Here is a 23,856-nt window from a genome sequence, read left to right on the forward strand (position 1 = left end):
AACTTGGCCATGTGACTGTGAGGGGACAGGTGGTGTGATATTGTCTGAGACTGTGTGTGTGTGAGAGAGAGAGAGAGGGAGAAAGAGAGAGACTGCATCAACCTAGACTGGGAAAGCTGGCTGCACAAGAAAGAGAAGCTGGGTAAGGTGGATAGAGAAGCTTCCCGGGTCCCCTCATCCCAGAAGCAGCAACCTTGCACTCTCCCCTCTCTGCTAGTCCCCTTCACACGGGATAGCCCAGCAGCAGAGACAGAGGGAGAAAGGGGCAGCAGCAGCCACTAACATTGAGGGGAGAGTGCCACACAAAAACGCCACCCCCTTCTCCCTCTCTGTCTCCATTGCTGGGCGATCCCGTGCGAAGAAAGGGGCTAGTAGAGAGGGGAGAGTGCGAGGTTGCTGCTTCTGGGACAAGGGGACTTGGAACATGTCTGCATCCAGCTCACCTAGCTTCTCTTCCTCTCTCAGCCAGCTTTTTTGGGCCAATTTCAGGCCATTTTGGGGCCAATTTTGGCTGGAAAAACAGCCTGAAAACAACCCGGAAAATTGCCTGTTTTGGGGGCATTTTGGGGCCACTTTCAGGCTGTCTTTCATCCTGTTTTTGCCCGAAAAATGACCGAAAATGGCCTGAAAATGGCGGGCTGGGCTAGCTGGTAGTCCGATTTTCTGGTTCTTCAAACTGCGCAGAAACGGAACAACCAGTTCGGGTGAACCGATCCAAACTGGCAGCAGCCCACCTCTGCTTACAACCCAAATTTGAAGTTCCAATGACCCTCCCACCCCATGGTCACATAACTGCATTTTGGATGGTTGGCAACTGATCTACATTTATGGTTGCAGCACTCTATGGTCATGTGACCATGATTTATGATGTTTTTGTTGCAAACTGGCATATACTTTCAATTTCCAGGAAAAAACACCTCAAAGCAAACTGAGTAATGACCACTGCATTCCCTTTACCATCACTCTGTTCACTTAAGGATTGCCACTAAAAGGTCATAAAATCAGTTCTGGTCATACAATGGCCCACTTTATGATTGCCACAATTTATCATCAAAATTACAGTCTTTAAGTTGAGAAAACTACCTGTATTGTTCTTGCAATAACTTTCCTAATTCCTTTCTTTTTTATGTCCTGAGTAATTAATTGTAATCTTACCAATCCATCTTGATTTGATGATTTAAGGTGTCAATTTGATGTTTCATTTCATTGTTCACTGTGTTGAGCCTTCTTGCTTCTTGTTCCCACTTTAATTTTGTCTTTGTTGCTTCTGACTTCTTTTTCTACATGGCAATATCAATAACTAGATGTCCCAAAGGCTTTAATCTAGCCATGTCATAAACAACATTAATGCTCCAAAAGTTCCTCAGCTCTTCCTCAGTAGCATGTTGAGTGCCATATGACATGAAAGGCCTATCCTTCAACACTATATCATCAATCATGTTATATTTTCTGTCCATGTGGGGTTTTAATAAAGGTACAGGAGTGGTTTAACATTGCCTTCTCCCATGCAGTATGAATGGATCCCTTTGCTGTCGTCACTAAAATGCTTCCAGTATTTTCCTATATCATTTCTGCCCAAAGTAGATGTCTGCTTGCTAGGCAGCTAGAATGACCTTAATGCTTTGGATGACCCTGATGGGAATATATAGATTTGGCATACACTTCTGACATCCCTCCCAAAAACATACAAATATCCCTGGCCAAAGTGAGACAGCATGGCAAGACTTGGGGGAGGGGAAGCTAGTTTTTATCAAAGTAGCTGTTAGAACCTGCCCCATCCTGCTTCTACCCTGTTTCTACTTCATTGATAGAAATTTATCCTGTTCTATTAAATGAGTCTCCTGTAGATAAGCAGGATCTTCAATTAGTGATTTTACACATGCTAGGTTTATGGAGAACTTTTAGATTCTTGCAGTTATTTTATATTAAGAATAACTAATTTCATCCATAAATTTTATTTTGGCCCACTTATCACTATTCTTCCAATACCAGTACCCTTCTCCTATTTTAAAAAACCTCCAAAGATGTAATGAACATTCCCTTATATTTGAATGATCTTGGTTTGCTTTCAAGTTGATCAGCACTCAACTGCTGGAATTGGCTATTACAGTTATTATATCAAACTCTAGCACCATATTTTTTTTAATTAAAAAGATTAACAAAATATTGGTACTGGTGATCCTCTGTATGGTGCTTTTACTTATGCACATCTACTTATTCTATACATATAATTTTTGAAAAGGAAGAACGATGGAGTAATGGGAAGAAGCATCAATCCGTCATGAAAGATGACCATTCCTATTTGAAATAGCCAGGGCTTCAGGATCAGTTTTGAAGCCCTGGTTTGATTAAACTTCAGTCCCCTTCTGTGAGGCAGTTCCTACTGATATGCTGTGGCCATCTTTCAAGTGCTTTGGTCAGGATGCAAAGAGAATTTGGGGTTCTAAGCAAAGATATACCAGAGGTTTCAAACCTCTTCAAATGGGCTATTCAGACTTTACCAAAACGTTTTGGTGATGGGCCATTTCATGGATAGAATTCTCTTGGTAAGTTCTGAACATTTTCAGTAAGTAGAATAGCCCATTTAATGCTGAAATGCTTTAACTTGAAATGATTTTCCATGCTTGTAATTTTGTACCATTAATAGTATAAGGTAGCTTTATTAGGTAAACTCAATTGTATGCAAATTTTTGAGTTCCTTGGAATTTGTCAGCCAGTATGTTAAACAAAACCAAAACAAAAATGAGGTGGGACAGAATTTTGATTTGATTTGTTACCTTGGTTTTATTTTGTTTTGATAGTTTATCAGTCTTGACAATTGACCTCCTGTTTTGTTTGGTTTTTAAAGCATATTCGATCAAACTTCGGAGATTTTATTCAAATTGAAAAACAAGATAAAATGTTTCTATTCTAAAAAATTAAATGAAACTATAAATATACGTTGTCTTCTGCTCCATTTTAGGAAATATGTTTCCAACTATTGGCGATGTCCATCTAGCCCCATTTACAGATGAACAGCTATACATGGAACAGTTCACAAAAGCTAACTTTTGGTGCGTCTTTTCTCTTCTGAAATCCAGTTTTTGCTACTGTAGTTTATCCCACAGAAAACGGGAACTAAACCTGTACTTCAGCCTTCCCCACTTGGGTCACCCCAAATGTATTCGATTTGACATGTATGAAGAGGAGCTATGGAATTAGTTGCCGGAATGTTGAACTACATGAAGAATCTCTGGTTTCATTTGAACTTAGTGCTGCCTGTTCTGCCTACTCTAGTTAAGTAGCAGGCAGGTTCTTCCAAGTGTTCTGCAGTGCCATAGCTATCTTTCCGGAATAGGTTTTTTCAGATGAATGTGAGATGTGTTCCTTTTCAAATCTTACATCAGTTTCCTCTTGGATTTCTTCTCTTTAATATTTTATATTTTATTTTATATTTTTCATCTTATCAGTTGGTGGTATCTTATATTGTAGGTATCAGCCATCTTTTCATGGAGTAGATTTATCAGCACTCCGAGGTGCAGCAGTAGATGAATATTTCAGACAGCCTGTTGTGGTAAGTTGGATTATTCCTATAACATTTTGGAGGTTTGGCTGTAGCTGAAATAATTAATCTGTGATAGCGTGCATATGCAATTGTGCTAAGCACGGACATTGTGCTAACATGTCTTCAATATTACCCATGGTGGTTCTAATCCTAGAAATAGTTGTTTGATTATCAGTTTCCTCATTCTTGGCCCATGTTCAATAAATAGTACCTTTCCCTTACACAAAATAACTAAATTCACTAGTATTTGTCCTTTTGTCATTAATCAAAAGTTGGCTTCAGGCAAAGCTTCACCACAAATACTACTTTATGATTTTGAACACATTTATAGGAATCTTGAAAGTTCTTTGAGAACTTAGTCTGATTCATACAGAAATTTGATACAACTCCTCCCCCTTAAGGTTTACAAAGAAGCAGACAATGTGAGATAACTTTTTTCTGTTAAGAACTTCATGCCCTTTGGTTCAATGTTCACAGATTCAATGTGTCATACATCTCATTTAAACTAATTAAAGCTCTTTTTCCAAGGGTATGCTGAACTGATAATAAAGCAGTTATAGAATAGAGCAGACAGAATCTGTTGGCTAGGCGTAATAATGCTGTAATTAACTTTCCTTTTTCTCTGGCCAATCCCTCAGTAATCAGTCACTGTCCAATTGAAAGTTCTCAGGTTGTTTTGGAAACAGACCCTATGTTTGAGCTTTTCCCATTGCTGCATTCCTTTTGTTGACCTTGTTCTTGATTGGTACTCCTCACATCAGGGCCGACTCTGCTTCAAACCCAATCCCTCCCAAATCACCCACATTCCAATTCCTCCCACTGTTGCTATGTCAGGCTGGCAACATACAAAGTGAAGCAGCAGCAGTATGTCAGTTGTGACACAGTTAACACCTCCTTGTTTCTTTTCTTGAAAAGAAGACTACTTAGAATGAGAATTCTGAATGCAAACACTGTGCTTGTAGTTCCATTAGGTTAACCTTTGTGTTAATTCATGGATGGATGGTTTTCCTTCATTTAAAGATTTTTGGAATTAATTGTGACCAAAATATTGACTGGCTAAAATGTTAGAACTAGAGGGAGGGGCTTAAATCACAGAGTAGTTTATTCCATTGCCCACTATCTACTATACCTCTGCTTCTGCTTCAGTGTGCCTGAAAACCAAGAAGGAAAGTGTAGCATAATAGAACTGTGCAATGCATTAGATCTGAAATAGCTATATTTTTTCCCAGGGTTGTGCAGCTGCCAGCACAATATCAGAAAAATGTGTGCTTGGTTTAAGGAGTTGCAGACATGTACTATATGTGTGTACTGACAGACAGTTTTCAGTCTTGTGGAAAGTTCACATTCCTATAATATAGTCTAGCTTTCTTCATTTGGTGAACTACAGATGAGCTGGAGGAAAAATCAGCTGAAAGATTTATTTTCCCCCCAGATATTTTCTGGTCTATAAGACAATATATTATCATCCTTCCTTTTAATTGGGAGCCAAGGTTTTAGTCATCCTACCCTAACCAGAACTAATCATTAATTAATTTTTTTGTTCCTAGGATACCTTTGATATTAGGATTCTAATGGCCAAATCTGTTAAATACACCGTAAACTTCTTAGATGCCAAAGAAGCAGATTTGCACAGGTAATCTTTTCTCCAAAAAATTCAGGACTCTGATCCCACTGTGATTTCATGTTGGAGAACTTATATTTCCTTTAGAAATGTTATGTTTGTTTTAACATTAGTAAGACTTGTTTGTAATTAGATGCCAAAATATCAACCATCATAATTATGGTCAATAATTTTCTATAGCACATTGGCAAACTTTTGTAGCTACCTTTTGACCTCATTTGGTGATATAACTCCTTCCATGCATTCCCATTCGGAATCTATACAGATGAGCCATCATAGGCTTATAGTTTGGGAAACTGCCATGAAGAATAGTCTAAACCTCCTCTTTTGTGAATTTTCATTCATTACTATGGAGTTGATAGAATCTTTCCCTGAAACATTTTCCATGGTGATCCAGAACTGACCCAAGATAGATCATGCTTCTGGTTAGCCTCTTTTTCTTACACTGGGGGTGTATATTTTGCCCTGGTGAAGGTGTCTATATGAAACATACTTTGCTTATGGGAAGCCAAGACTTATTTGCTCAGTATCTTGGGGGAATAGGTTTTGAGTACTGGAAAAATCATCATGCTGGATTATTTGAATTTTTTTTTAATTTGATTTATATAATAATAATAATAATAATAATAATAATAATAATAATAATAATAATAATAATAATAATAATAATTTTATTTCTATACCGCCCTTCTCCCGAAGGACTCAGGGCGGTGTACAGCCAATTTAAAAACACAAGACACAACAATGATTAAATATGCCGCCCTTCTCCGGAGATTCAGGGCGGCTTACAGTACGTTAAGCAATAGCCTTCATACTTTTGTATATTTATACAAAGTCAGTTTATTGCCCCCACAAACTGTGGATTAGGTGCTGGTGGAGTCATTTTCAATGCTTGTCTGCTGATTTTTGTCATTTCTTAGAAAGTCTAAAAATAGTCCATCCCCTAAATAGGACCCATATTATTTAGCTAATGCCTGTTCTCAATTCAGGTAGGTTTCTTTTGGGGTCAAAGTTGGAACCTAGTTGATAATTCTGAGCTACCAGCATAGATAAACATTTAACTTAGAATTATTGTACATAATATTTGTTTGAGGATCTTTTTATCTTGAAATGTGAATGTGTAAATTTAAATTGAAATAGGAATTAAAAACCAGTCTTTTTTAAAAGAAAGATTACATTTCTTTAATCCAGATTTTCTCAACCTTGGCAACTTTAAGATGTGTGACTATCAGGGAAATACTGGAATTGATGTCAACACATCTTAAGGTTGCGAAGAATGAGAAACACTTCTTTAATCAAATAATACTTCAAGGAAAATTGTTACCCTCTTTGTCAAAATGTCAATACATAAGCCATTCTGAGTTTCTGAAGTGTGCAATGAGAATTCTTCTGTGTTGGGAAACTTCTGAATATAATTCTCAGCATTGCTCCAGACTATAATGTTTGACTTGAGTAATTGTGCCTTATATACTGTGTGAAAGGGGTTATTATATTCCAAATATGTAATGTGCACTATATGTTGTCCACATATATAGAACAATATGTCTACAAGAAGTTAGCTTCATGCGACTCACTGTGACTTTTATTTTCCAGGATAGAAATTCCATTCAAATTCCACATGCTACATTCAGGATTAATCCATGGGTTGGCTTTTTGGTTTGATGTAGCCTTCATTGGTTCAGTGTAAGTGAGGATAAAGATGTGCTTTCCTACCATCAAGTGTTAACTTAATTGTTATTACAATCTTGTACAACATTAACTTGAACAATACAATAGCAACTATAAATGGCAATTATTTTTTGATTTGTGTCTTGTGGCTAAATATGTGAAAAATAAAGAAAAGAAAGAAAATGTGCATTTCTTATTTTCTTTCTTATTGTTCTTATTTGGAAATGAAGAGTTTCCTAATCCTATATTATTTATCTCAAGACTGATTAAAGAGGGTAGTTAATTCTAAAGTTGTGTTATTTGACCCTAAATCTATGCACCTAATGAGTTACATATTAATTTCTAATGTATGTTAAATTGGCTTGCACAAACCAATTGTGCAGCTGAATATGTTTTTAAAACTACAGTAAATATTTCAAAGATGGACTACGGATTCATGAACTTTCTACTCTTGACTTTTGTCTCTATCCTTCTATTAGAATGACTGTTTGGCTTTCAACTGCTCCCACAGAACCTCTTACCCACTGGTATCAAGTTCGGTGTCTGTTTCAGTCTCCCCTTTTTGCTAAGGCTGGTGACACCCTCTCAGGGACATGCCTCCTCATTGCCAACAAGAGGTAAGATGTGAGGAATCATATTGAGAAAATGGCCAAGTTTCCTCAAAGTAACTTGTCAAAGTTTGCTATGGGTCTAATGCAGATATGTCAAATTCAAGGCCCACAGACCAGATCCAGCCCATAATGTGTTTAGATCTGGCTCACAAGCAGACTAGTAGGAGGAGGTGATTGAGTAGTTACCTCCTCGCTTCTTTGGGTGCCTTGTCAATGGCAGCAGCACTAGCAGAAAACAGGCAGTGGGAGCCTCTGTAATGTGTGGAGCTATGCGGCAGCTGTAACCACAGTGGGTGGCCGGCCACGGTAATGGGACAACTCATAAAGACCAGGTGGGCGTGGCTCAGTAGGCATGGCTGGGTGGCTGCAGCCAGGTCGCTGCGACTAGATGGGTGTGGCTGGCTCGAAGTGGCCTGCTCGATGCTGCTCACTGGGCGCGGCTGATTTGGTACAAAATAAGTTGCACTAGCTAACTCAACGTGGGGACAATTCAGTTCCCCACAAGCTCCTCGTCTCCCCAAACTGCTGGCAGCCAAGCATGTGCGCGCATACACACACACCACATTCCAAGTTTGGGGATTTTTATGTACAGGGGAAGGAGAGGGCCTTCTCCCCAAGCCCAGGCATGATTGGCAGTTTGCTAGCTCAGATGTGGATAAAAGTCTCCAAGCTTGGAATGGTGTATGCAAGTGCGTGCATGCGCACAGCACGCCAAAGGAGACGTTCTCCCAATCCCAGATATGGTTGGCATTTCCCTGTCCAGTGCCCCGCCCGGCAAAGCAGGAGGTGGAGGACAACGCTTCTGCATGTGGAAGCACGGAGGAGAAAGTTTGCAGGAAGCAGTTTCATCCAAGTCTCAACATCTGCCTTGAAAGATCTCTGGAGAAGAGGGTGGCGGTGCAGCTGCACGGGGGAGGTTGCTTCAACAAGCCAGCATCCTTACCACGCATGATTGGAAATGAGGATTTCCTTCCAAGAAGGGCCAGCCTCCCTCGTGCAGGACCTGGGAGTGCTGCTCCCCTGCCACTCCCTCCTCCTCTCCAGAGATCTGTCAAGGCAGAAGTTGGACTCGGAGGAAACTGTTACCTGAAACTTTCTCCTTTGCACTTTCACATGCAGCAATGTCCTCCGCCTCCTGCTTTGGTGGGAGGGGGCACCAGACAGGGGAACACCAGCGATGTCTGGGATTGGGAGAGGAACATTTCCTTTGGCGTGCTATGCACTGTTGTGATCTTGGCTTCCCGAGTCATTAAAAACATGAATAGTCCCAAAACCCTCTTTTATTGCAACAGCTGAGTCCTAATTAGTTGTAAAAAGTCAGGAGAAGTCCTTCAGGATAATCACCAACCTTTATCTCCCTTGACATGCTGCCAAAGACCTACTTGGCAAAGCCACACAGAGTCCAGAATCAAACAGAGATGCTGACTGGGAACAGAATTAACAACGTTTCTTTCCTGCAAAGGGCCCATGTCCCTTTGCTCTTCTTTTAAGCCTTATGGGAGGGGCCAATCATCTTCAGGCCTTACTCCCGAGTCATCCCTTTTGTTTTAATTGTTCTTGCCTTCTGGCATCTCTGCACATGCGCACACTAGGAACAGACACCTCCTGTTCCTCTGCCTCTCTGATGTCTGATTCTGGAGGCTCCAGAGTCCGTGCATAATTCCCAGATGACCCTGGCCCCATCTCTGCCTCTGACGCAGAGCCCTCGTCCGGGCCTTCCCCAGACTCCAGGACTGGCCCATGTTCCTCCCCAGCCTCCTCACTGTCTGACTCTGCTGCCAGCTTCGCAGGTTGCTGGCTGACCACAACATGCGCATGCATGCACACATACCATTCCAAGCTTGGAGACTTTTATCCACATCTGAGCTAGCAAGCTACCAATCGTGCCTAGGCTTGGGGAGAAGGCCCTCTCCTTCGTCTATGAATAAAAGTCCCAGAACTTGGAATGCAGTGCATGTGCATGTGCATGCACATACTTGTCTGCTAGCACTTTGGGGAGGTGAGCTTGTGGGGCACCAAGTTATCCCCACGTCGAGTTAGCCAGTGTAACTTGTTCCATCCTGACCCAGCCATCCCGAGTCAGCCACGCCCAGTGAGCGGCATCGAGCCAGCCATACCTATCCAGCCATGCCCACCTAGTTGTGGTGACCCAGCAGCGATCACCCAGCCACGCCTACCCAGCCACGTCCACCTGGCTGCTGTGAGTCACCATAGTCTTACATGCAACTGGTCGTTTGAGGGCAACCATAATGCTGAAGAGGCCCTCAATAAAATTGTGTTTGACACCCCTGCTCTAATTGGTTCAATAATGAACTTGAATATAGCAAAAATTATTTGAAATATGTTTGTTAGGTGCTGTGAGTTGATTGTTACTTCAAAGATTCCAAAATCAGTTACAAAATACAATTGAACATAAAAACTACCGGGTTTCCCCGAAAATAAGACATGTTCAGATAATAAACCCAATCAGGCTTTCCAGCACATGCAATAATATAAGCCACCCCTGCAAAATAAGCCCCCCCACCAACTACTTACACGCATGCGCAGCTGGTCCCGCCATTTCCTCTGGTTGCTTGCTGCGCAACCAAAATGAGTTGAGGAGGCGAGGCTGGAGGGGTGGCAGGTGGGGCAGGGGAGAAGCAAAATGCATGGAGCGACTCGTGGCTCCCCTTACCGTCTCTTCTCCCCCTCTCACAGGCATGGCAGGACTCCTGCCCCTTGCTTAGCCAAGGCATGGCAGGTGGGGTAGGTGAGAAGTGGGATGCAGGTCTTACCTTTCAAGCTCCATCATTTTTGTCACCGTCTCCCCAAACCCTAACCCTGCATCCCGCTTCTTGCCCACCCCACCTGCCACCCCCAAATTGCATCCCTAAAGGGGGCGGGTGGCTAAGCAAGGGGCAGGAGCCCTGCCATGCCCGGTGAGGGGGGGAAAGAAGACATGGCAAGGGGAGCCACATCTCGCTCCACGCATCTTGCTTCTCCCCCACCCCACCTGTCACCCCTCTCAATAAAGAGACGGTGGGGAAGGGAAGCATCCAGGCTGCTGTTGCCATTGGGGTGGGGTGGGCCGTATAAGGTAAGACATGCGTCTTACCTTTCAAGCTCCGTCACTTTCCTCATCGTTGTGTCCAGGGAAACAGGCTGTAAAAGAAAACCTTATTGCGAGTTTGAGAAGTTTGATTGAACTCGTGAGAAGGTTTTCTTTTACAGCATGTTTCCCTGGACACAATGGCGAGGAACGCGACAGAGCAGGAAAGGTAAGATGTGCGTCCCGCTTCTCCCCCGCCCTACCTGCCACCCCCAAATTGCATCCCTAAAGGGGGCGGGTGGCTAAGCGAGGGGCAGGAGCCCTGCCATGCCCAGCAAGGGTGGGAAGAAGAGACAGCAAGGGGAGCCACGCCTCGCTTCTCCCCCACCCGACCTGCTACCCCTCTCGATAGAGAGACAGCTGGGAAGGAAAGCAGCTGTTGCCATTGGGGTTGGGTGGGATGTGTTGGGCTGCTCAGCCGGTGTGAAGAACAGGGAGGGGAGGCGACAGCAGCGATGGGTCATGCAGTCCCAGGCTCGCCTCCTCCTGCACTTTCAAAATAATAATAAAAAAAACCCAATAATAAGACCAAGCCCTTATTTGGGGGATCAAAAGAAAATAAGACCCTGTCTTATTTTCGGGGAAACATGGTATTTTTTCAAGTAAACATTTTGCAATTAGGATTTTATCGTCAACTTGCCTTCATTATCTCTAATGTTACTGATTATCTTTCAATATGGTACATTTGAGAACAGTTCTTGAAAAACAGCAAGCTATACTTGTGTATTCATGAAATAAAATAGGGTAGGCCTACATAAAATTAGTTATTTATTTACAATTATTGAACTTTCTAGATTAAATATTGTAGCAGAAAATGTTTGGTCTTTTCTGTAATACTTTAGAAGAGAAGTGGCTGAAATTGGGTCTAGTGCCTCTTATATTTCGTTTTTAAATCAAGTTCACAATTGCTTTCTCTTACCTTTCAGTACATTAGGATCTCCATTAGCTTGAACTGGTCTAATTGTCATAAAGGATAACTAAATGACTATTCACCATACCGCTTACTCTTCTTTTTCAGACAGAGTTATGACATAAGTATTGTTGCTCAAGTGGATCAAACAGGCTCTAAATCCAGCAACCTTCTTGACCTGAAAAATCCCTTTTTCAGGTATCACACTGAATTTTTATATGCATCTTTGCCTCTCTGTATGTGAGTGAGAGTGAGAGAGTATAGGTCTGTGGTCTGAAAATGGTGCGTCTGAAAGAAGAGACTATTCTAATATATTATCAAGCAGAAAGAACCAAAACACAAATTTTAGCTATATATCCAACAAATATATTTAAAATCTGTAATTAAAAAAACTTTTATATTGTTCTTGACCAAAAGGCATAGAAGCAATTAAAAGCTCTGGTTTAAGGTAAGACTATTCATATTATTCTAATGTTTTACTTATGCTTCAGAACCTTGGAAACTGGACTTTTAAGATGTATGAGTCGGTTCAGTTTTATATGCTATGAGGGATTAATAAAATACAGTTTACATTAATACTGTCAACTATCCAACTTGGTAAGACAGCAAAAGAAACTCCTGGGACTTTTTTTTTTTTTTTTACCAACAGTATAACTTTACTGAAAATTCCAGAAATAGAAAAGCCATTGCTATGAAAAGCTATTAGCTAGAAAAATAGCTAGAAAAGCTATTTCACGCACAAATAGTATAAGAAAACTTTCCCTTTCCCCCCCAGTCCTCCCAATGTCCATTTTTCACCAATCATTTGCACTCACTTTGTTTTGGGAATGATCTATCTGCCTCGGACATTCCTAGCCAGTGACCTTGTGGTGTTGATTGAGTCTGTTTCAGGCTTCCAGTCAGTACACTTGAATTCCAAATTTCCTTCCCAGGCATCCCTTACATTCCAATGCCTTCCCTCCCTCCTCCTGTTAACTGTTATCTGGTTGCAAGCAGGGCTGCATAGCGAGTCAATCATGACATGCCAACCTTCCATAAAGAAGACTAATCCTACCAGGAAACAAACACACATATTATTATAACCTATCAGGGTTGGTCCAGGTACCTAGCATGGAACCTCTGGATGAGTCTAGAGCAGAGGTGTCAAACTGGCAGCCCATGGGCTGGATGCATCATGCGCAGGCCACCCCAGCTCCGCAAATGGGAAACACGTCATGAAATGTCACATGATGGTAATGTGACGAGGCGAGTTTGACACATGTGGTCTAGGGGCATGGACTTTCGTTGCCGTCATCCATTCTGCCTCTTCCAAGGGAAACCCCTTCCATAAGACTAAATATTGCAACTTCCCCTTGTAGCATTGAGAGTCAAGAATCTCCTTGATCTTTCTCCTTCTACCCATATAGGGAGGGGGAGGCCTCAGCGGTGAACTATAGAAGGGCTTTAACAAACTACAGTAAAACACTGGGTGAATGTGCTTGAAGTTTTTTGGCAATTTCAATTCCACCATCACTGGATTCACAACCTGGATGATAGGGAAAGGACCTATGTACTTAGGCCCCAACTTCTTGCAGGACTACCCCAACTGCAAGACCTTCATGGACAGGTACACCTCATTTCCTATTCTAAACTCCTCAGGTGGCCTCTTCTTGTCAGCCTGTCTCTTCTGCTCTTCCCATGCTGCTTCTAACGTTTTGTGCACCACAAGCCAGATGGTTTTCAAAGTACTTATCCACTCAGCCAATGAAGTTGACAAAGGGGTCTCTTGAGGGAGTTCTGGCATAGGCAAAAATTCCACATCGATGGCAAAAATTCCACATCGATGAAAGGGGGTAAACCCAGTGCTGCTATGTACAGCGTTATTCTATGCCACCTCAGCAAAAGGCAGATGTTCATCTCAATTGTCTTGCTGGTAGTTCATGTATCATCGAAGATACTGCTCCAAGACTACATTCGTAAGTTCACAGGCGCCATTCGTTTGTGAATGTTGGGCAGAGCTAAGAACCTGGGAGGACCCTAACAAGCTCAGTAACTCATGCCAAAACTTTGATGTGAATTGCACTCCCCAATCTGAGATCATGCATTTCGGAACACTATGCAGTCAGTACATATGCTGTACAAAGAATCTAGCTAGGGATTGAGCAGAGAGGATCCTCTGGCAAACCACAAAGTGGACTTGCTTAGAGAATAAGTTTGTAATGACCCAGATCATAGTAGACTCAGCATTCTCCAGCAGCTCCTCAGTAAAGTCCATAAATATGTCCCTTGAGGGAGCCCTAGGGCTGGGCACAGTCTGTAACAGTCCAGGAGGCTTGTTCACTGGGCAGCGTCTTCACTGAAGCACAAACGGGACAGCTGGCTACCTAGTCTTCTATGTCTTTCTTCATCCGCACCACCAAAACTGTCTCTTTATGAGATGAAAGGTTTGTACAAATCCAAAATGCCCCGCTGCCTTCTCATCATGGCTTCACTGCAATACTGCAATAAGATTGTTGGCTCGATGGGATGTATAGTTTGCTCCCCATCTATGCCAATCAGTCCCTTAAGGACAGCTCACCTTTGTATTGTTGGAACCACTCATCCCCTGCCAAGGCTTCTATTAGTGGTTGCATTAGATTTTGGGTCAGCGGTGATGGCGATGCTTCTTGCTGTCTCGTGAGGGCTGGTGCTGCTACTTGTTTGGAAGGAATGATGGAATTGACAACCTCCTCTTGAGCACTGTTGTATTGTGGCATTTGTGAGGGTGTCTGCCAAGAAATTTCACCCTTCCAGTAGATAGCAGAGTGAAGTTGAAGTGACTGAAGTATTGGCCCTATTGTTCTTGGGAGACAGCTTTCGGGGAGCCTCCAGTGTTTCTAGGTTCTTATGGTCCATCCACACCTCGAGAGGAATCTTACTGCCTTCCAAAAATTGCCTCTAGTTTAGGAGAGCCTATCTGACTGTAGGCTTCCTTTTCCCAGGTAGCCCATCGTCTCTCAGTGCCTGAAAGCTTGTGGGATATGTAGGTTCATAGCTGCAACTCTCCCTTTGCATTCTTCTGGGGCAGCACTACCCTCAAGGCCACATCACTGGCATCTGCTTGAATCACAAAGGGCTCGTCTGGGTCAGTGTGCTCTAGGACCAGTTCAGCAGCGAAAAGATACTTTAGTTTCTCAAATGCGGCTTGGCACTTGAGTGACCGGTTCAGGGTCTGGACTTGGCTTCCCCTTTCATCTTCAACAAATTCATGATCAGTAGGGTTATTTGAGCGAATGTGGGGATGAATTGATGAATTCAAATCAAATCACCAGGACCTGACGGATTACATCCCAGAGTTCTAAAGGAACTGGCAGATGTCAACTATACCATGTCTTCCAAAAATCCTGGAGCACCGGGAAGTACGAGAGGACTGGAAAAGAGCTGATGTGGTTCCCATCTTCAAAAAAGGAAAAAAAAAAACAGCCCCAGGAAACAACAGACCAATCAGCCTAACATCAATACCTGGGAAGATACTGAAAAAGATAATAAAAAAACAGATCTGCCAACATCTAGAAACAAGTAAAATAATAACTAGCAGTTAGCATGGGTTTGTTAAAAACAGATCATGCCAAACATATTTCATTCTTCAACATAGAGACTAAATTAGTAAACCAGTGAAATACTGTGGACCTAATATACTTAGACTTCAGCAAGGCATGCTGAAGTGTAAGTATAGACTTATATTAGGGGGATCTCCTGTTGGGCGGGGGGGGGGGAGGTTGGACTAGATGACCTACAGTACAAGGTCCCTTCCAACTCTGTTAATCTGTTAAAAAAAATTGGCAATAGAAGTTTGCAAAGCCAAGAAAACTCATTTGCAGGGGCTTCCACTGTAATATCACCCAGACGTTCCCAGGATCCATCTCTATGCCATCTTTATACAAGTGGTCATGCAGGATGTCATTTATCAGCTGCATGAACACTGCTGGGACCCCCTGTAGCCCAAACAGTATCAGGAACTGGTAGCAGCCCAGGGATCAGTTAAACTTCATTTTCAATTTCTCCCCTTCCTTAATTCTCACTCAATAATATGCCTCCCTCAAGTCCAGCTTCGTGAAGAGCCTTCCCTTTGCAGGCTGCCCCAACATCTCCTTCATCAACGGGAAGGGGTACTTATTTTTCATATTTATACAGTTTAGCCCTCTATAGTCGATGCACAGCCTAAGGGACCCATTTTTCTTTTCTTTAAAAAGCACTGGGGCTGCCATCCTCAACTTGCCCAGCTGAATGACACCCCTGGCTAAATTTTTGTCTATGAAGGTACAGAGCTCCTCCATCTCCCTGAGTGTCATCGACTAGCTTTGGCTTTGGTAACTTGGTCCCAGGCACAACCTCAATTGCACAGTCTGTGGAGCAGTGGGGTGGAAGTATGTCAGGTGCCTTCTCGCCAGACATATTTCAGCCAGATTGTGATACTCTTTAGGAATCAGCAGTTCTAAGATATCTCCTCCCTCTAATTTATTGGCAGTTTCTTCTTTCGCTTTCTTAATCACAGATATGTGGCAGTTTCTTTGCACTTTCATTAACTCTTGCGGATTGGATATTTTCCTTCACATCCGTCATTTGTTTCTATACCCAGTCAACAGATGGGCTCCATTTTTTCCACCATGCCAGGCCTAGAACCATGGCTTTGTTATTCCAGGAGCCATGATAAATTGAATAATGTCTGTGTGGTTTGTTACAGTGGTTTTCAGTTTCATAGCCTTGGTTAGGCACGTCGCTGGCACCCCGCCCGCTTCTTTAGCTTCCTTAGCCTTATCCCTTGCTTTTCTATGACTAGGGAATGACCAGGGATCCAACAGGATCGAGTCCAACAGGACCATAAGGATCCCCTTTGACTCTGAGGAGGAGATTGAAATCTCCATCCTAGCAGTCATAGGGATGATGGGGCCGCTTAACATTGGGTTGTCTTTTTCTTCGCTATTGCTTTCATAGAAGACTAGCCCCGTCTTGGCAGGGATCAAAGTTCCCTCTCCCTTGCTGGATGGAGAGGAGAACTCTATGACTTGTTGCCCCTCAGGTCGGAAGGTGTCCAATATGCTACTGGGGAAGAGCAGAAGGCTAGTACTAGTAGCGCCAGAAAGAGTGAAGCGACTGGGGCAAAGCTGAAAGGATGCTCAGCTGTTGATGTATCTGATGGTGAAAGAAAAGTCCAATGCTGTAAAGATCTATTCTCCATAGGAACCTGGAATGTAAGATCCATGAATCAAGGCAAGCTGGACGGTCAAACAAGAGATGACAAGACTGAACATTGACATCTTAGGAGTCAGCGAACTAAAATGGACAGGAATGGGTGAATTTAATTCAGATGACCATCAGGTATACTACTGCAGGCAAGAATCCCTCAGAAGAAATGGAGTAGCCTTCATAGTCAATAAAAGAGTAGGAAAAGCAATACTGGAATACAATCCCCAAAATGACAGAATGATCTCAGTTCAAATCCAAGGCAGACCATTCAATATCACAGTAGTCCAGGTCTATGCTCCAACCACTGATGCTGAAGAAGATGAAATTAACCAGTTCTATGAAGCCCTACAGCACCTTATAGAATTAACACCAAAAAATGATATCCTTATCATGGGGGATTGGAATGCTAAAGTAGCAAGCCAAAAGATAACCAGAATAATTGGCAAGTTTGGCCTTGGAGTACAAAATGAAGCAGGCACAGGCTGATAGAATTTTGTCAAGAGAATCCGATGGTCATAACAGACACTCTTTTCCAACAACCCAAGAGACGACTCTACACATGGACATCACCAGATGGTCAACACAAAAATCAGATTGACTATGTGCTCTGCAGCCAAAGATGGAGAAACTCTATACAGTCAGTAAAAACAAGACCAGGAGCTGACTGTGGCTCAGATCTAGAGCTTCTCGTTGCAAAATTTAAGCTTAAATTGAAGAAAGTAGAGAAAAGCACAAGGCCACTTAGGTATGAACTAAATCATATCCCTGATGAATATACAGTAGAGGTGACAAATAGATTTAACGAATTAGATCTGATAGAGTGCCCAAAGATCTATGGACGGAAGTTCACAACATTGTACAAGAGATAGCAACTAAAACCATCTCAAAGAAAAAGAAAGGCAAGAAAGCAAAATGGCTGTCTGAGGAAGCTTTGCAAATAGCTGAGGAAAGAAGGGAAGCGAAAGGCAAGGGAGAAAGAAAAAGATACACCCAATTGAATGCAGAATTCCAGAGAATAGCTAGAAGAGATAAGAATGCCTTCTTAAACAAAGAAATAGAAGAAAACGATAGAATAGGGAGGACCAGAGATCTCTTAAAGAAAATTGAAGATGTGAAGGGAACGTTTCATGCAAAGATGGGCATGATAAAGGACCAAACTGGCAGGGACCTAACAAAGGCAGAAGAGATTAAGAAGAGGTGGCAAAATTACACAGAAGAACTATACAAGAATGAGCTTAACATCCCTGATAACCACGATGGGGTGGTCACTGACCTCAAGCCAGACATCCTAGAATGTGAAGTCAAATGGGCCTTAGGAAATCTGAGCAACAACAAAGCTAGTGGAGGTGACAGTATTCCAGCTGAGCTATTCAAAATCTTAACAAGATGATGTAGTAAAAGTGCTACACTCAATTTGCCAGCAAATTTGGAAAACTCAACAGTTTACATTCCAATTCCAAAGAAAGGCAATGCCAAAGAATGTTCAAACTATCGCACCATTGCACTCATTTCACATCCTAATAAAGTTATGCTTAAAATCCTACAAGCTAGGCTCCAGCAGTATGTGGATTGAGAACTACCAGGAGTACAGGCAGGATTTTGAAGAGGCTGGATCATGGAGAAAGCTAGGGAGTTCCAGAAAAACATCTACTTCTGTTTCATTGACTATGCTAAAGCCTTTGATTGTGTGGATCACAACAAATTGTGGCAAGTTCTTAAAGAGATGGGAGTACCAGACCATCTTATTTGTCTCCTGAGAAACCTATATGCGGGTCAAGAAGCAACAGTGAGAACTGGACACAGAACCACTGATTGATTCAAAATTGGGAAAGGAGTCCAGCAAGGCTGTATACTGTCGCCCTGCCTATTTAACTTATATGCAGAGCACATCATGAGAAAGGTGGGGCTAGATGAATCAAAAGTTGGAATTAACATTGCTGGGAGAAATATCAACAACCTCAGATATGCAGATGATACCACTCTAATGGCAGAAAGTGAAGAGGAACTAAAGAACCTCTTGATGCGGGTGAAGAAGGAGAGTGCAAATGTTGGCTTGAAACTCAACATTAAGAAAACTAAGATCATGGCATCCGGCCCTCTCAATTCCTGGCAAATAGATGGGGAAGAAATGGAGGTAGTGACACATTTTATTTTCCTGGGCTCCAAGATCACCGCAGATAGGGACTGCAGCCAAGAAATTAAAGACGCTTGCTCCTGGGGAGGAAAGCTATGGTAAATCTAGATAGCTTACTAAAAAGCAGAGACATCACACTGCCAACAAAAGTGTGTATAGTCAAGGCTATGGTGTTCCCAGTTGCAATGTATGGCTGTGAAAGTTGGACCATAAGAAAGGGTGAGCGCCAAAGAATTGAGGCCTTTGAACTATGGTGCTGGAGAAGACTCCTGTGTGTCCCTTGGACTGCAAGGCGATCAAACTGGTTAGTCCTAGAGGAGATCAACCCTGACTGCTTTTTAGAAGGCCAGGTCCTGAAGATGAAACTCAAATACTTTGGCCACTTAATGAGAAGGAAGGACTCATTGGAGAAGAGCCTAATGCTGGGAAAGATTGAGGTCAAAAGAAGAAAGGGACGACAGAGAATGAGGTGGCTGGATGGAATCACTGAACCAGTAGGTGTGACCTTAAATGGACTCCAGAGGATGCAGGGGTGAAATGCTCCCGGTTCGGACTGGCTCGGGCGAGTAGGTAGCGATGGTGGCGGGCAGTTCGGAGAACCAGTAGCAAAAATCCCTTCCCCCCCCACCCCAGCCTCCAGCTTGCTTACCTTCGCACGCTGCCTTGCTTCGCTTGCTGTAATCCCTGCAATCCATTGCATCAGCAAGCAACTGAATCTCCCTACCTGCAATCAAGCTCATCAGTGAGCAACTCTATCTGCCTGCCTGCCTGCTTGCCTTGTCCCAATTGGGTAAGTTTTTTTCCCCTTTGGGAGCTTTAAAAAAATAGTTAATTGAGGTTTTTTTTAGTTGTTCTTTTTTTTAGACCTAGCCATTTAAAGTTTAGGAAGTTTTAAATTTAGCTGCTTTTATATAAAAATAAAAACAAAACAAAATAAAATAAAATAATACTTGTGCAGCTTTCTGAGATTTTGTGTTTCTGTAGTGTTTCACTACAGCTGTATGTGGAATTTTGTGTGTGTAAAGTGTGAAAGTTGGTTTTTTGGGCTTTTTGTGTCTGTGAGGTTCCTGCTTGTTGCAGGGGCCTTTTTGGGTCTAGCACAGCTGCTTTTACATTGTGGATGAGCCAGTTGTGTTGTGTTGTGTGTGTGTAAAGTGTGAAAGTTGATTTTTTGGGCTTTTTGTGGCTGTGTGAGGTTCTGCTTGTTGCAGGGGCCTTTTGGGGCTAGCACAGCTGCTTTTACATTGTGGGTGAGCCAGTTGTGTTGGTGTTTTGTAGGTTAAAAAAGGGCAAAGAAGTGACTTGACTTGGCCATGCCCACCTGACCAATAAGCCACGCCCACCCAGTCACCTGACCAACAAGCCACGCCCACTAATTAAGCCACGCCCACAGAACCGATAACAAAAATTTTTAGATTTCAACCCTGAGAGGATGGTAGAGGACAGTAAAGCTGGAGGAACGCTGTCCATGGGGTCGTAATGGGTCAGAATTTCGCAACTAACAACAATTCTTCGATTGGCTCGGAAGTGGGGTAGCGGTCATCGGTCATGGCGCAAGACACAAGGAAGCTTGTTGCCCCTCCTTTCTACAGCAAAAGCAGCCACCAAAGTTCTGGTGGGTTTTCCTCCTCTGGCTGCAGGCCCTTTTCCCCCTCTAGGAACAGCTTGCTTCTCTGCTAGCCAGTGTTCATAGAACTCCCATCAGGTCGATCTTAACCTCAATGGCCACATAGTACCATGCTCGCAGGTTGCGCGCCACTCACCCACCCTCCCCCAGAGTAGGCAATTCTGTTACAGTTCCTTGTTCAGTCCCTCTTGGAAATGGCAGACCAGTCTCCCAAGTGACTGGCTGAGCAGCAGAAATCTTGAATGTACTCTGTTTACCAGTTGCTTCCCCTGTTTCAGGGTATGGCTATGGGTTTCAGTGCTGGGCCACCATGCGGTCTTCAAACCACTCTTGCAGGGCTTGCATGAAGACGTCAAGGTCATCCAGGTCAGGCATTTTCATCATGCAACACCACCAACCACTCTGAAGATTGACTGATGACAGGGACCAGACCATATCATCTGGGTACATTGCTTCATAATGTTCCATGTGGTACAGGCCTGAGCCAGGAAATGGGCTAGGTGGCTTGGGTACCCATTGAAACAGGCCACTGGGGGAGTGGCATTCCTCCCATACCAGGACGAATCCCTGGGGTGGAATTCCAGTTGCCGCCACCAGTGCTGAGATTCCGACCATGGCTACTTGTGCTGGAACCCCGACTGTGGCCAGGGCCACCAGTGCTTCCAGCTGCAACAGAGAAGGAGTGTCAAAGACTGTTTCCACTTATGCCAGGGCCTGGCTGTAGCCGGAGCTGCCAGCTGAAGAATAGGAGGAGTAGCCAAGATCACCAGGGTTTCACAACTCCTGGCCCGCTGATGGTGGTTGTGGCTCTGGGTGTTGCCATAGCATGAATGTCCATCCCTCCCTCAACTGTTCCATGAACAGGCTGCAGCCGGTGATTGGGAGCTTCCACTCAGTGGGTGGGTTGTCCCATTCTGCTAGCCACTTCGCTTTCCACTTGCCCACCTCAGACCACATTGATCCAAAAAGGGAGAAAGGGTCTTTGGTTCGGCTGCCTTGCCCATATTTATTGCCCAGTGGGTCTTCGGCCCCTGGTACAGGACATCCTTCACTCACTCCTTTGTGACTGCGGCCAGTTGCTCAGATTTCTCAGTCTTTGGTTTCAGATGCGTGCCAGCTGGCATTCAAATTTCCCTCCCAGGCCTCCCTTACATTCCAATGCCTTCCCTCTCCCCTCCTATAACTGTTGTTTGGTTGCGAGCGGAACTGATAAAGATGCAATAGAGTGGATCAACTCCAACCTCTTTTGAATTGCATAAAATTCAAAGGTCTTAAATTGCTTAAATTGATGCTGGCAGGAGCATGTAACAGACAAAGGGAAAATGTGGAAGTTGCAATTAAGAGTTTTAGAACATAGAATAACAAGTTTGGAAGGGACCTTGAGGTCTTGTAGCCCACCCTGCTGCCCAACCAGGAGACCTTATACCATTCTGGACATATGGTTGTCCAATCTCTTCTTGAAAACCTCCACCGATGGAACACACATAAGTTTTGGAGGCAAGGCCATTCCACTGATTAATCATTCTCACAGTTAGGAAATTTCTGCTTAGTTCTAGGTTGGATCTCTCTTTGGTAAGTTTCCACCTGTTACTTCTTGTCCTGCCCTCAGGTTCTTTGTAGAATAGGTTGACACTCTTCTTTGTGATAGGCCCTCAAGTACTGGTAGACTGCTATCAAGAGCTAGTTTGATCTAGTGGGTAAGGCACCAGACTGGAAAGCAAGAGACTGTGACTTCCAGTCCCGCCTTAGCCATGAAAGCCAGCTAGGTGAGGTTTGTCCAGTCACACTTTTAATCCAACTCATCTCACAGGGTTGTTGTTGTGGGGAAAATAGGAGGAGTAATATGTGTTGGATAGGTTCACTGCCTTGAGTTTTTTGTACATATAATAAAGACGGGATACAAATAAATAAATCATGTCACCCATTAGTCCTTCTGTTTGTTAAATTAAACATAACCTAGTTCTCAAGTATTCATCATACAGTTTAGCCTCTAATTGTCCCATAATAATCTTTGTTGTTCTTTTCTGTGCTCTTTCAAGGGTCTCAGCATCTTTTTTTGTATCATGATGACCAGAACTGGATGCAATATTCCAAGTGTGGTCTCACCGATGCAATTTAAAGGGGCACTATCAGTTCACATGATATTGATATTATCCCTCTGTTGATGCAGCCTAAGACCTCATTGGGGTTTGGGTTTTTCTGGGCAACTGCAGCACACTGCTGGCTCATACTTAAGTGATGACCCACTAGGACACCTAGATCCCTTTCACATTACTATTGTTGAGCCAGGTACTACCTATTCTATACCTGTGCATTTAGTTTTTCTTGCCTAAGTGTAATAACTTAGAAAGAAAAACAGGAAATCCAGCATAATTTCACAAGGACTTCACTGATAAACTGAAAGACAAAAATAACAAATATAAAAAATGGAAAGAGGAACACATAACTAAGGCAGAATATCAACAAATAGCCTAAATTTGCAAAGACGAAGTCAGGAAAGCAAAGGCTCAGAATGAACAAAGACTTGCAACAAAAGTCAGAGATAATAAAAATAGTTTCTTTCAACATATAAATAACAAGAAAAAAGTCTAGGAACAGTTGGTCTACTAAAGAGATGATGGCATGGAAGTAGGCAGTAGAGAGAAAGCAGTGCTCCTTAGTTCATTCTTTGCATCAGTCTTCATGCAAAAAGAAAATATAGCCCAAAACATAACCGTAAAAGAGATTAGGAATACAAATTAAAATAGGCAAGGGAACACCTGTCTGCTCTAGAAGAGTTCAAATCACCGGGACCTGACAGATTATATCCTAGAGTTCTAAAGGAGCTATCAGACGTGATCTCAGAACCATTGAACCATATCTTTCAAAGATCCTGAAGAACTGGGGAACTACCAGAAAACTGGAAAAGAGCTGATGTAGTTCCCATCTTCAAAAAATGTAAAAAAAACATATTCAGGAAATATAGGCCCATCGGCTTGACATTAGTACCTGGGAAGAAAAGATAAGTCAAGCAACAGATAGATCTGTGAATGCATCTTATTTCCTACAAAGTTACAACCGAGTTTGTCAGATACAGATCATGCCAAACAAAACTATTTCATTCTTTGACAAAGTGACTAAATTAGCAAATCAGCGAAATGCAGTGGACAAAGTATACTTGGATTTCAGTAAGGCATTTAACAAAGTAGAACCCAACCTACTTCTAGATAAGCTAGAAAAATATGGGATAGACCGCATCACCATAAATGGATTTGTAACTGGCTAACAAATCCCCTTCAACATGTAGCCTTTAATGGAATTACATCTACATGGAGAAAAGTATCTACATGGAGAAAAGAAAAAGAAAAAGGGAGCCTGGATAGCTCAGTAGACAAATGCATTGTAATTTAACTCCAGCTGTCTGTAATTAGTAAGTTCGAATCTCACCAGGCTCAAGGTTGACTCAGCC

General features: G+C 42.8%; 1 protein-coding gene across 11 annotated transcripts in view; it reads left to right on the forward strand.

Moving 5' to 3' along the window:
* CARM1 (coactivator associated arginine methyltransferase 1) overlaps positions 1–23,856 on the forward strand; it is an 86,023-nt gene that overhangs the window by 48,686 nt on the left and 13,481 nt on the right. For all 11 annotated transcript variants that reach the window (XM_034411209.3, XM_087888422.1, XM_034411206.3 and 8 more), the window contains 6 exons: positions 2,963–3,053; positions 3,472–3,553; positions 5,092–5,177; positions 6,759–6,848; positions 7,313–7,450; positions 11,551–11,640. In XM_034411209.3, the coding sequence (XP_034267100.1) occupies positions 2,963–3,053; positions 3,472–3,553; positions 5,092–5,177; positions 6,759–6,848; positions 7,313–7,450; positions 11,551–11,640 (577 nt within the window). The remainder of the gene's footprint in view (positions 1–2,962; positions 3,054–3,471; positions 3,554–5,091; positions 5,178–6,758; positions 6,849–7,312; positions 7,451–11,550; positions 11,641–23,856) is intronic.

The sequence above is a fragment of the Pantherophis guttatus genome, chromosome 2, assembly GCF_059756535.1.
Source record: "Pantherophis guttatus breed Tessera chromosome 2, ASM5975653v1, whole genome shotgun sequence".
Lineage (NCBI taxonomy): Eukaryota > Metazoa > Chordata > Lepidosauria > Squamata > Colubridae > Pantherophis > Pantherophis guttatus.